The sequence below is a fragment of the Aptenodytes forsteri genome, unplaced genomic scaffold (genome assembly GCF_000699145.1).
Source record: "Aptenodytes forsteri isolate BGI_AS27 unplaced genomic scaffold, ASM69914v1 Scaffold243, whole genome shotgun sequence".
In the NCBI taxonomy this organism is placed as follows: Eukaryota; Metazoa; Chordata; class Aves; order Sphenisciformes; family Spheniscidae; genus Aptenodytes; species Aptenodytes forsteri.
The window spans coordinates 2751322-2765531 of NW_008795314.1; the positions used below are offsets into that span (position 1 = coordinate 2751322).

At 35.3% G+C, this 14210-nt stretch overlaps 1 protein-coding gene across 1 annotated transcript in view; it reads left to right on the top strand.

Annotated features, from left to right (window-relative positions):
- TBCD (tubulin folding cofactor D) overlaps positions 1-14210 on the top strand; it is a 134799-nt gene that overhangs the window by 16201 nt on the left and 104388 nt on the right. Inside the window, exons 8-13 of the mRNA XM_009279453.2 lie at positions 3750-3795; positions 6750-6882; positions 8040-8182; positions 8990-9050; positions 9557-9631; positions 12941-13035. Coding sequence (XP_009277728.1) covers positions 3750-3795; positions 6750-6882; positions 8040-8182; positions 8990-9050; positions 9557-9631; positions 12941-13035 — 553 coding nt within the window. The remainder of the gene's footprint in view (positions 1-3749; positions 3796-6749; positions 6883-8039; positions 8183-8989; positions 9051-9556; positions 9632-12940; positions 13036-14210) is intronic.

Below are 14210 nucleotides of genomic sequence, written 5' to 3' on the forward strand. Positions count from 1 at the left end.
TTTGTTTTCCTTGCACCATGCTATTTCTAAAGCAAAACCAGACTTGACAGTCGTCATTGCTTGCACACCACTGATTTTCTCTAATTTGTAGGTGGCTTAATTATTTATAAGAGAGGGAGTCACATACTTTTCAACAGTTCAACAGGTTGGGTAAGTTGGTGTGTGCTGTATGTCCCCATTAAAGTGAAGAAGACTGTGGCGTAACTTTGATTGCCTGGATACTCCAATAGACAGGCTCCTTACTTTCAGTATTGTTAGTTGCTGACACTAAAATATCTATGCAGGTGGCAAACCAAGCTTATTAATTATTTTGTTTGTATCAGATTTTTTCAAATGGTGTGCCTTGGATGTTTGTCTTCCTTCAAGGCAGGAAGTTTAAGCTGGATACTGTAATGCTGGTTTGTCCTTTTTTCTATATTCTTTTTTTTTTTTAATGTGTTGTGTTCATGCATCATGTACTCTTCAGTATAACCCCTGTAAGCTCTAGGTTTGCAGGATTTTTCTGAGACGGTAACTTTGCCTTACATGCATGACTGTTTGTAGCACATGCCAGAAGAAAATACATACCTTTGTTTGTTTGTTTGTTTGTTTGTTTTCCCTCCTCCAAAGGCCAACATCGGTTAATGTGCTGTTTTATTTCCCCTGGAACATAGACCTAGTAAGCTCAAAAGTTTGGGAAACCTGGGCTTGTGAATGCTTTTGCATGCTTTGACTCATAAACAAGTAATGAAAACTTCTTTTCTTCACATTGCTACAATCAGAAAAAACCCCCAGACACTGGATTTCCTGCTGTGTTGAATATCTGAAGAGTAGTTCTCAACAGTTTGGTTATTACCTATTCACTTCTATAAAAACTGTTTTTTTGGTAAAAATGGCTGTTAAAACTTTTCTCTGATACAGAGAAATACCTGATATATCACTTGCTGAAACACCAATAATTTGGTAGAAGGTTATATCTGACCTGCAATGTACATTAGTGGGTGCAAACAGAACTTTTTTTCCTTTCAGACATTTGGCATTTTCAGCTGTGTTTATTCCAAAATCAGTAGGTAACATATTCTGTTGAACAAAAACATGTAAATATTAAGTCCCATTTTTTTTGTTTAGTTATTAATTCAAGCACAGTAGCTGTGATGTTCTTTGGTTAATTTTTACTTCCCCTAAAAAGTTGTGTCAATAAAATAAAATCCCTTAATCCATATCTCAATTGATTTACAGCAGTTGCTATGATGATTTTAACATCTGAACGTATATTATAAATTCTTGCAGTATTTTGTTTGAGAATAGATGTTCTGTGTTGAAAATCAGTTATGAAAATAGTTTGTTATTTACGTATGTAGTGAAACTGTTGTAGGGAAACAATGTATGCTGCACTTTTTTTGTTCAGACAATAATAGAAATGTGTGAAATGAAATCTGTCAAGGTCAGTGTTCTAAATTGACTCATAGGTGAGTGAGGCTGTTTTCTTTTTTTAAGAAAAGCATTGAAAAAATTCTTGTACAATATTTGAAGAGTTTTCTCATTTCTTGCTTGTTTGTTGGTTAATTTCTTCCCACGTCTTGCTTAGAGATGATACCTTCTAGTTACGTTTTTCCTGAGGAGTCAGAACTGAATTCAGAGTTGGCCTTGAGGTTGTGAAAACTCATGGAGAAGCCTGTAGAAAGGTGCCAGAATTTGGGAACTATGTAAGACTGAAAATGTGGAGATGTTTTGAGGATTCTATTCCATCTTTGCAGGAGCTCCCAGACAGTATGCTGAGAAGTGTGAGGGTAGACATCCAAATGCATTTGTCCAGGAGCATTCTCAAGGCTATATTGAAAAGCTGTTTCTTTACATTATCACTACTTCAGGAATTACACTGTGTTTTGTTTGAATATGCTTGAATATAATCCCAATAATTTGGAGGCAGCCCGTGTGTGCCTTAAAAACAGTATCTGCTCTTCACCGGGCTTTTATACAGAAAGGAGAAGTAATTGCGAAGGTAAGGTGCTGCAGTATCTCCTAACATCTGCTACAAACTTGCTAACCTTGTGAAGAAACCATCTGACAGGTTTTTAAAGCAGAGCACAGGAACAAAGTAATGAAGAAATGAGCTTTTGCATGTTTCAGCAAAGAGGCAGAAAAATTTTAGAGGTGCTCTAGTTTTTTTAATTATACCAAAGATTTGCAGGTTTTCTGTCATCTTTTCTTTAGGCTTTTTAATACAAGCAGAGCATTGCTGTATGTTAGTGGGAATTTTTTTTTTTTTTTTAATACTGATACGGTATATTGATAAAAGCTATGCTATATTTATACCATTTGTGTTGTAGTTATTTCTATTAGCTGTTCTTCAGGGCCTGAAGTAGTTCTGTAGCATTTCTGCTTTGTAAATGTAGGTTTTAAAGGATGCCTTACAATTGCCTAGTTACACATGAAAACATTAAAAATCTTAAATAATTCAATATATATTCTCAAATTCCCCTATTTAGCTTGTAGTAGAGCTGATCAGAAGTACTAATTTAGGATCCTAAAATGCAATTTAGTAACAAAACAAAATAGAATGGATACATAGCCTAAAGGTGTTTTTATTGCCTTTGTTGCTCTTAACCACACCTGCAGTACGGGAGGCATGTGTGTATTTGGTATGTGTGAGAAAGTACATATTTTTAAGGTAAGTCTGTTCTTGTTTAACTCCTAGGCGTGTTTATTGAGGAAGATTTTTCTTCTGGTGAATGACAAAGCAAGGAAAAATAAGTGACTGAACACAGTAGTTTTGATGCATACTAAGTGAACTGAGGAAACTTTACATGTGTAACATGTTTTTGTTCGGTGTTAATAGTCCATTTGTCTCACTGTAGTGCTGGGGCTTAATCTTACTGGAATATTTAATTGTATATAAAATTATTTTGGAAGCTCTTCACTTCAAATCCCTTGGCACAGGAATTAAAGTTTGCCTGTTGGAGGTATATTTGTAGCAGGCTTTGCAATCAGAGATTTCTGTAGCTGGTTTTGTTTAGTTTAACATGGAGTTCTCAAAAGCTGTTGGAGAAACAGGGTAAAATACTCAGCAGTTTAGCCTGTACTGTCCCCTGTCTGTCAGAGTGTGGTTGCTACTAATAACTAAGCTCGCTCACATGTGTCCACCTGTCCTGCTTCTTAGCAGTGACCGAAGTGTTGATGTGTACTGTGTGCTGTGTTGTCTAAATTATAAGCAAGGCTTGTTCAGTTTGGAGATGTTCATTGTCAGAAGTCCCAAACAGGATACAGAGTTCCCCTAGTTCTTCTGCCTTTATTCATGTTCTACAAATTCTGCTTCACTTTTTAGAGGTTCAAAGCAACATGAGCTGTTCGAGATAATAGGTACTGTCGTTGCACCTGTGTTGAGCTCCTGTGACCAAGCATGGAGCTGGATGGTTCAGAGAGCTGAGCTGGCTGAAAACCAGTGGCTTTTTTTTTTTTCCTTTCCTTTCTTTTTTTTTTTTTTTTCATTCTCTCTTGAGTGTTTTTTGGCCAACTCAGCTCCCTGAGTTGGCTGCCTGTGTGATTGTATGGAGGGGAGGGGAGGGCTGGGCTGCAGTATCCTTGACTTGCATTGACTTACAAAGAAGTAAAACTGCACCCTGAGACCCTTTTCCTTTTATGCTATTTAAATTAGCAAACACTACAGATTATTGCAAGAACATTAAAAAGAATTTTAGAACTACATGCTTGATATACAGTGCCTTAGAATCTCCATATTCTCATGTCTATTTTCCCTATTTTAATTGTAGGCACAGTTATTTAAACATGGCAAAAGAGAAGATTGTTTACCATATGGTAAGTTTGTAATATCCCTATTTTTGTTTTTAAAGCCATTCCAATAAAAAAAGGAAAGAAAGATTAAACTGATAACAAGTGGTGCTGTACGAGTGAAATCAACAGGGTAGTTATAAAGCATGCAAAACGATGGGAAAAAATGAAGAGATGACAAAGTGAGGGAGGAGCAGATGCAACTGGGGAATGTTATGCTGGAATAGCTCATCAAAGAATTTGGCAGGTGGTCACATTGGCCATTGCTATAATACAGGAGCTGAACACAGAACATATAAACTGTCAGATGTGGAAAATATTTTTAAAAATTCATTAGAACATAAACTGGTTTATACAAATTACTGCTGAAAATTTTGCAGAAAATCTTCAAGTTTTAATGTAAGCACAGGATTTTGGAAAACCCAAGTTTAAAGAACCTGCTGTGTACCGGACCCAGCTGGAATCATGTAGTGATATTGTTGAAATGAGAGAAAGTTTTTAGTGAAAAGAGATTATAATGGATGCAATTAGGGATAGACAGGTACCTGAAAGGATGGCACAGAAGTTTCTGAACAGTGTAGCTGCATGTTGGAATTGTATTCATCTCATGGTGAATCCTGGAATATGGTCAGAACTGACTGCAAAATACTAGCTTGTTTTTTATTGATAGCAGTAAAGAGAGGTAGGGAAAGATGATGGCTAATTACAAAACACTACAAAAGACCTTGTTGGTTTTGTGGAGCTTGCCAAAGCACCAGAAATGCGGTTTGTGCTATTCATGGGAATGAAGCAGTGATGTAAACTCACTTTAGAATGCTTTTGATTTCACTTAATGGAATTATTTTGACTTCCGAGAAGAAACTGTAGATCTAGCATTGGAAACAGTTTAGTTCTTCCAGTTACTAAGTCTGAGATGCAGACGCTTCCTTACAAAATGCCTGAGATATGGGTAAAGATGGAGATAAGATAGTGAAGACAAACAGAATGGAATGACAGATGTGCTGTAGAGCTGGTCAGGAGCAAACAGAAAATATAGAGGAATGTCATTGCATAGAAATAGCAGACAGCACTGCGGAAGCTTAGAGTAATAAGACTACCAGAGAAGCAGAATAATAAAAAGGCTAGATAAAATATGATGTAACACAAAATTATGTAATTTAAAAGATGCAACTGTACAACACAATAGTCATAATCGCTATGAAAAGCAGATATTTGGCTCACAACATTAACCCTGCTGTAAAATGAAATGTTTTGGCTTATGGCATATATAAAGAATATTAAGTAGTTAAGGCTAGATAAAATATGATGTAACACAAAATTATGTAATTTAAAAGATGCAACTGTACAACACAATAGTCATAATCGCTATGAAAAGCAGATATTTGGCTCACAACATTAACCCTGCTGTAAAATGAAATGTTTTGGCTTATGGCATATATAAAGAATATTAAGTAGTTATGAGTTTGGTAATAAGAGAAAAATCAGGGGCATACCAACGAATAAATTTACCATAGAAAAGATAGAATGCTCCCAACTAAGAAGCAAATATTCAGACAGAAACTGTTGGGGAAAAGAAAATGTGAGAGACAAAAAATATCAAAGATTTTTAATTATTACTGGTTATAACAGATCTGAGGATCAAATAGGAAAAGAATAGACATGTCAAAGGAAGACACTGTTTGAAATCTTTTGCAACATAGAACTTGATTTAAAAATAAGCACTAGTCCTAAAGCCATTTGCATGGGTCTGTAGATATTTTAGTGATTCAAGAGTTGGTAGGACTTGAAAGAGGCTTATATTTATATATTTGTAATTTTTTCTCTATCTGTGAATATTGATGTTTCTGCAGTGTCTTCCTCCTAAACCATTAGCCTCTCTAGCTTTTAGAACTGCAAAAAAATCCAGGTTGCTGGAAAGTATCGAAGTAATAGTCATTACTGGCTTTACCTTTTTGTTACTGGCTTTCCCTTTTTATCCGTGTGTATTATTTTATTAATATTTTAGTATGTCAGGATAAATCATAAGCCTTTGTTAAAAACTGAGAAGAATTTTAAGTCATGTCCTACAATTTCTCAGACTTTGAAACAGCTGTTATATCTTTGATCTCTTAATATTTTGAAAACCTTGATACAAGACTGGAGTAAGAGGTTGCAGAGTATTTTGCCAGTATGATTCCGTATTTGCAGTGCTTATAGCAAGAATGATAGGTCCTTCAGAGCCCAAGTTGTTAGTCTCTGTTAACTAATGATCAGCCTTCAAAACAATCATTAATTGTTTCAGGCTGAAAATGCAACAGGACTATTTTATTTGTGACAGGAATGTGTTCCTTGTGAAAATTTTGAATCCTGGAACTTTATACTCATTAATCCAAGATTCTCCTTTCGTCTATGTTTTTTTTACTTTGCTGGACAAATAACTTTGTTACCTTTGATGTGCCCAAATGAAAGGTTTTATTGCTGATTGTTTACACATACACAATATTTCTCATGTCTAAATGTTTATGGACCTTCCTCCTCATAAAAATTTCTGTGCCGGAGGAGTTAAGTTGGTGCTGCCTGAAAATAATAAATGAGAAAAGGGAACACTTTCTTAGTATGCAGAAACTGGCTGCAGAGTAAATGAATTAGATTTTCTGACTCCTGGTTCTGTTAGACTACTGGAAATTCTTAGACCCGAAAGATACTTGAACATGTTGCTTCCAGTGAGAATTAGAGGCATAAATACTCTCAGAATCTAGGTTCATTGTAATTTTCATAGTCAAAAGTAATCCTTAAAGCAATCCTTCCTGTTTGGTAGGTGAAGGATATTACCACTGTTTGACCAGTGTCAAACCTACTAGAAAGTAGGTAATAAGGCATTTGCATTTCAGCAATACCTTTAAAGATCTAAATCTTCTAAAGAACTTTCAAAACTTTACAAAATTTTCTTACTGAGATTTTTTTAAGAACAGTTTTTCTAGCGTGTTTATTTTCTTTTACAGCTGCTACTGTACTTGAGTGTCTTGATAACTGCAAGCTGTCAGAAAGTAATCAGATGGTTCTTCGCAAGCTAGGGATGAAACTTGTTCAACGACTTGGACTGACATTTGTGAAACCGAAGGTAGCAAAATGGAGGTTAGTTTAAAGCTGAAACAGTTAAAAAAAAATACAAAAGCATTCAAAAAACTTTAAAAATACCTAAATCCATACATTTGACTACTGGCCTTCTGCCCTCCTAACCTCCCCTCCCCTAAAAGAGAAAGAAAGAAATCCTCGTGTTATTTGGGAACGAACACATTCTTCGTTTGCACTATTTGGAATAAGTAGATTTCTTCCACTGTATTTAGTTTCCTGTAGTTTTTTTCAGTGTTGGTATAGTAAACTAGTGCTGTGACAAGCCAAATCTTTTGACTTTCCATGTTGCACATTACACAAGCCTGTCCCTATTTAATGCATAACTTGGTAAAGATGGGAAGACAGCGACCTTTGTTACTGAAGTTGATTTGGTACAATTTTGTGAGAGTGAACATAACTTTTTCCATTACATAGTTCTACCCTGATTCGATAGAAAGTTCACAGGGGAAAAGTGGTTTGCAATCCCACTTTCGTTTTGCATATTAGTCAGGTTTTGGTGTCTGGTTTTAGTTATTGCCAGAGGGCAAACTCTTTTTTAGATTTCTCGCACTGATATTTTAAAATTGCAGGCTCCCTTGGTGACTATTTTTATTGTATTTCTTTTACCAACTTTTGAGAACGTCCTTAGGCATAGAAAATTCTTTTTAGGTGGAGTGTGTACCTTGCCCAATGGCAAAAGTCAGTTTAGCATGTAAAGTATATCTTTTGTAAGAATGTACCTACACCACAGGCTAAATATCTGAGTACAGCTTGGGCAGAAAGTACTGAGCTAGCTTTAACATTTAAAAAACAATTTTTAATAAGTTGATTTTATTAATATTTTTTTTTTAGGTTTTGGAGAGGTTTTTAGGGCATGGGAATTTTGCCTCTGTTGTCAGCAGTGGAAAGTAGGTTATACTGAAACAGTAAAGGGAGAGGTAATGAAAAGGAACCATTTAAATAGTCTAACTTTTCTCAGCGTGGAAAAGAGACAACTGGGTCAGGAGGAAGGAGAATGGGATACTTTTCCCTTTCCTTTAAAGCAACCACTAAAGAACTGGAGAGCTGTACACCAGGAGGTGTAGTAACTTGACAAGCAGGCTTTATGACAGTATGTACCTATTTCAGTTGGAACTTAAATCAGAAAAATAAATTAACTGTGTCTGTGTCTTGTGCAGATACCAGCGTGGCTGTCGATCTCTGGCTGCCAATCTGCAAGCTCAGGGTTCAGTTGTGCAGAATCAAATGATGACAGTTGCTGCTAATGAAGCTGACGATGAAGAGGAATATGACATTCCAGGAGAGATTGAAAATGTTGTAGGTGTGTTAAAACTGGACAGAAATTATTGTAATGCCTGCAAATTAAACATATATTGGAAAACAACCTGCTTAGGGCTAAGAAAGTCATGTGGGTATCTGTGCTAATGTGAACAATTGGAAAGACTATGAAATTTCAGTCTATGCAACTGATTAAAATATACTATATTTTTGTCAAATTATTTGGATTTCAGCATCTCGAGCAGAAACTCATTACTGTAGCATTTGTTGTGGGGTTGGGGAATAGAGTAATTGAAATATACTTTACCGATTTTATCCAGTAATATGAAAGAGATATCTTGAGCCTCTCACAGATGGAAGGATGAATAAAAATTCATAATGAAAACCAAAAAATTTTGTACATGAAAGCTAAAGAATTATGGTTGAAATCTTTAAGCTGTGGTAGTATCAAAGGCACAGCATTTTTTTATTAGTATGCAGTCATACAGCAGGTCCTCTGCTAGCTTGCTGGTGGATATGCTGTAAATAAATAGACAAAAATTGCATCAGAAGACTTTTGTAACTGAATAATCTAATGAACCACTGAAAAAAGCACCACGACCTCCATTTTGAATCTTCCACAGTACTTAAAATTTCAAACCAAATTTTCTCTTTTAGAAAACGTTGTTGACATCTTTCTTGTTTCTTTGATTTCAAGTCACACTTGTGTCACAAATAGAAGAAATCTAGATACAAATATTTTAATTTGAGGCAGTTATATTAAGAGGAAAATGAATTTTGAACATTTTAAGAAATCTTTCTGTTTGTTAAATGAGAATAATCTGTTTTGTTTAAATAAAATTATCTGCAGAGCAATTGTTGGTTGGACTGAAAGACAAAGACACTATTGTCAGGTGGTCTGCAGCAAAAGGGTAGGTTTCTTATGGTTACTCTAAACTAATAAACTAAAGTAAACAACATAGAAATACAGTCTGATGTAATCCATAATTGATAATTTGTGTGTATTGTCAATATTCAGTTACTTCAAATGGCTTTAGCACAGCTGATGGTATAAAGCCATGTTTGTATCCTTTTCTGATATGAAATCGGGCTGGTCTTCAGGAAAATTTCAGATAGGTTTGGAAATAAACATTCTGGATAAGACTTGATGTGAAGGGTGTAAAGTAGCATTTCTTCAAAATGTTTTTTTCTCTTCCACTTTAAAAACTGTATTTCTGTCTTAAGTTTGCTACAGTGTAGCTTTTGCTTCAAGTTTGAGATTGTTGTTTTAGGCTAATGGTGTTAGGGTAGTGCATTGTCATCTTGAAGTCAGTCATCTTATTGTAAGTTTCCAGTAACTGAATTTTTTATAGGACTTATTCATCAAATGCAGTACTAATGAATCACTGTATGCTTTTTTTTTCTTTTAACTCTGTAGAATTGGTAGAATAACTGGAAGACTTCCAAAAGAATTAGCAGATGACGTGATTGGGTCTCTGTTGGACTGTTTTAGGTAAAAATCTTATTTCACGCTTTACATGCATCTGAAACATGTCTGCTTATGAAACAGGAGGACAACAGTTAGGGATACAGGTCTAAAAATCTGTAAATTTTGTTGCCCTTCTTCTCCCAGATTTCAAAAGCTTCTAAGGCACGGATGTGCTGAGGGTGTTCCATAAAGAAGTTTTTCCTAATCCTTCATCTTGACCCCATTCTAAAGTAATGTGGAAGGACTGAAGTCGAACTTTGGAAAAATAAAAATGAAAAAATGCTCATTAACTTGCTGCTTTAAAAATTCCTGGTGTGCTCATGTCTTGAGTGTTGTGTGCACCTCCAGTAGAACTGGAAATGATACTCGAAAGAGTTCTGAGGATCACCAGAGATAAGAAGCTTTCCTAATCTCATCTTGACCCCATTCTAAAGTAATGTGGAAGGACTGAAGTCGAACTTTGGAAAAATAAAAATGAAAAAATGCTCATTAACTTGCTGCTTTAAAAATTCCTGGTGTGCTCATGTCTTGAGTGTTGTGTGCACCTCCAGTAGAACTGGAAATGATACTCGAAAGAGTTCTGAGGATCACCAGAGATAAGAAGCAATCTCTATGTGAGGAGAGGCTAAAACATCTAGGAAGAGTGAGGAATAAATGGGGTATAATAGAGGTTTATGAAATCATGAATGCCATGGAAATGATTGCCCTCTAGATTTTATATTATTAGAAGCGAACTAAAGTATCAGGTGGCAGGTTTGGAATGAAGAAAAGGTGGTGGTTATTCACACAGCATATAGTTAAACTGTAAAAACTTCTTGCCGCAGGATGTTGTGGATGCTAAGAACATATGCCTGAACAAAAAACGTTTTTCTTTTCTGCAAACTTGTCCACGATCTGCCAGAGTTTGGAAGTGTTTTGGAGAGTGTTGCAATATGCTTGTTCTTATACTATACCTAAGGCACGTGCTGTTGGCCATGTCAGAGAGAGGCTTTTGGGCTAGCTGAAACTTTGGTTTGATCACATATAGCTGTTGGGATGTTCTTTTGATGCGCTATGTTGTTGGATGTCTTGTTTCTGCATGCATGTAGAGCATGTAAAGGACTAAATTATTAAACAAGTATCATATGCTTTTTTTTTAATATCAAATTGCTCATCAGGTCTACATTGAGTACTTGACCTTTAAGATCTAAACTAGTGTTTTAGACAAAGCTAATAACAAAAAGAATTTCTTTATTGGCAAAAAATACTGTTAATGTTCAGTTTGTCACTCAGTTGTACTCAGTTTTAAAAAATCTTCTTATATTGGTTGTGAGTACAAATTAAAAATACCAGCTCAAAGGATAACACATTAAAAAAAGAAGGTATAAAGTCTTAAAAACTTGCAAGGAAAGTATCTACTTAGCCGATACTTCCACTGTGTTACTGTAATTAGTTTAAGAGGTGCTGCTGATCTCAATTATCCCTGGAGCTTCAAAGACCTGTACTCACTGTGTTTTCTTTTCTTGTTTTTCAAGTCATAGGGATGAGTAATCCAACTAGTAATTGAGTGACCTGCTTTCTTCAGAAACACCTGGGAACAAATGTAGACAAGGACAAAGGGAATCTCTTCTGTATTCTTTGCGCTAAATATCTAGTGACCAAAATAAAAATAAGTCAGTTGCTCATCGGAGGCACTTTAAGTTATATCTCTTGGGATAAGAAGAAAGGATTTATTATATGGAGATAAATTAAAAAACAAGAGACAGGGAAGAAATAAGTGATCATTTTTCACAATGTAGTGAGACTATCAGCACAGTCGCCCAGGGGTCTGTATGAGCCCTGTGCTGTTCAACATACTCATAAAGGATCCTGGAAAAAAGGTGAATGATGGGGTGAGGAAATCAACTGATGATTTAAAGTTAGCTAATGTAGTGAAAACTAAAGATGACAGAAAAGAAAATGTTATATAAGCCTAAAGTCAGTAACCAGACAGTAAATGACATATGAAATATAATGTCTAATGAATGCAAACTAATGCACTTAGGGAAAAATACAGCTAGCTGTAAAACAGTATGACTACTCAGGAACGAGATCGTGAAGTCACTGATAGTTCGGTCAAAATGTCAGTGGAGTGCTCAGCAGCTGTCAGAAAAAAGAAGGCAGATGGAACGTTAGATATTATTAGGAAAGGAAGGGATAACAAAACTGAATCATTGAAAAGTAATTTAACTGATGGGGATTCTTCCAAGTGGAAAGAAAAAGTAGAGGGATATAATGAAGATACATAAAATCATAAATATGAAAGAAAGAGAGAAAGCGGATAATTGTTTGCTATTCGCTCATAATGCAGGAGCTGGGAAGCATCAGGAAGTACGTTTTCAGGCAGTTATAATTGAACTGTGGAAGTCATTGCCACAGGATGTTATGGAAGCCAAAAGTGTAAAGGGAGTTCAAAAAGGGATTATACAAATTAATGGAAGAGAGTCCCATCAGAGGTTATTAAATATGACATTCTGCCTGCAACCTCTGGCTTGGGAAGTCTCCATACTGCTGATTGCCAGAGTTAGGAGGAGGCTAATAAGGGAATGATCCTTTATGCTTCGTCTTTGGCTAAGCATCTGCTGTTGATCCATGTCAGAGACAGGATGCTGGGAGAGATGAAGCTTTGATATGACCTAGTCTGTCTGTTCAACGTTTTATTCTTAGATTCCTATTCCTAGCTTAATACAAAATTAACTTTTTGTATGTTTAGTCATGCAGCATGCCACCTTTCCCCTTTTCACTCCTTTATCTGCCAGTCCACCAAAAATTATGTACCATTTTTGATATTTTTTGCTCATTCACTACAAGTTGCTCTGTTTTGTTTTATTTTTTTTAAAGGTGGATAAACGCTGCTGTTTGCTCACTGCATAAGCTCATATAATGTGTTTATTGGAAACTATCACTTGAACCTCTTTTGCTAGTTAAGGACTGTGTTTGGCACTAAATTCATTAGTTGTTTTGGGTGTGTTCTGTAAATCTGCATCTTTTGCCGGTGTACTAGAAAGTTGTTTCCTTTTCTGGGTGAGTTTCAGGTATTGTTCTCTTCTGTGTTGAGGTTACATTTATATTGATAAATAGTTTTTTTGCTTATTTGATCATGTTTATACCAGTATTTATGTTGCACAAAATGGGAAAGAAAACATGTTCAACTTGTCATTCTTATATTTTAGAAGTCTAACAGAATTAATAACACAATAAATACATGCTGGTTTGGATTATGTGTCTTTTAAAATGTTAGGAATTCACCATGAAAAATGAAATCTGAAAAGGGAAGGCTACTCTTAACAAAACTTGTCTTTGTTCTAAAATTAGTTTCCAGGAAACAGACAATGCATGGCATGGTGGATGCCTGGCTCTGGCTGAATTAGGCAGAAGAGGATTGTTACTCCCTTCCCGAATTTCAGAAGGTGAGTTGTAGTTGCAATATTAGTAAGTTCATGAATTATCAATTTATAGTATTAGACATTGAATGTGTGGCAGTAGACTGGAATTTGCTGATGTGTGTGCTGAATAATGACTGTAGTATTGAATTCTAGAGTGAAGAATATGCCTATGGGGATATTTAAGGTACTTCTGTCAAAAGCAATGTCTTGGGTGTGCCTTTTTTATACTTAATAAATTTTTCTTTCCAAAATGAAATTAGTTTCTTGGGGTTTTCTTCTTTCTTCCTCCCTCCCATGTTTCTTTTTACAGTTGTATAAAAATAATTCTGTATGTCTCTATATTGTGTCAGTGTTGTTATTTAAATAGAATATATTAAATAATTGATGACTAACTTGCACTTTACTACAGCTTGTAGCTTATGCTGTTTGTTTCTGATTAAATTTCAGAGGCCAATTTAGCGTAATTTATACAATGAACTGTTTAAGTTTTTAATGGGTTTTTAAATATCAGGGTGGAAAGAAAAATAACAGGGCAGAGGAATTGTTTCTTTGTGTGTTCTGTATGTATCAACATACATTGAGGTACAGAGATATTAATGTGAAAGTAGTAGTTCTCTGTTCTGTGATTTTGGTCAATTTTTTACAGAGTTGAAATGACAAAAGCATAATGTAGTAGTACACATCCACTATTGGGCACTTTTACAGCAGTATCTTGGGCTAGATGGTTCTTTTGTTCTCATCTGGTACTCCTGTGTTGAACAGAGAAGTTGAACACTAATTTTCAAAAATGTTTCAAAACTGGTGTTTCATACTAGTAAGTTAGGTTGCCAAATCATTTCTATTCTGAAGATCTGTTGACTTGTTCTAGAAGAAACTGTAAAATATGGTATTTAATACAGTTATTATTCTGTCTCCATGAAAAGAGTTCATGTCCAATATGGTACCTGTTTTGCATATGAGAATTTTTGTGCAGCTAGCCTTCAGTTGCTTTCCCTTTTCTAATTACTTTTGCCCTTGTATGATAAAGATGAAACAGTTAAAAAAACCCCCAACTTTAAGATTGGGAAGTCATCCAAAGGTAAGCCTCTATTTTAGTTCTAACAAAACCAAAACTGTACACCTCTATCAAGGAATCAGGGTAGCCTCATGTAACAGAATTTTTTTTTATCTAAACTGGAAGTTTCATGCAAGTTTGATAT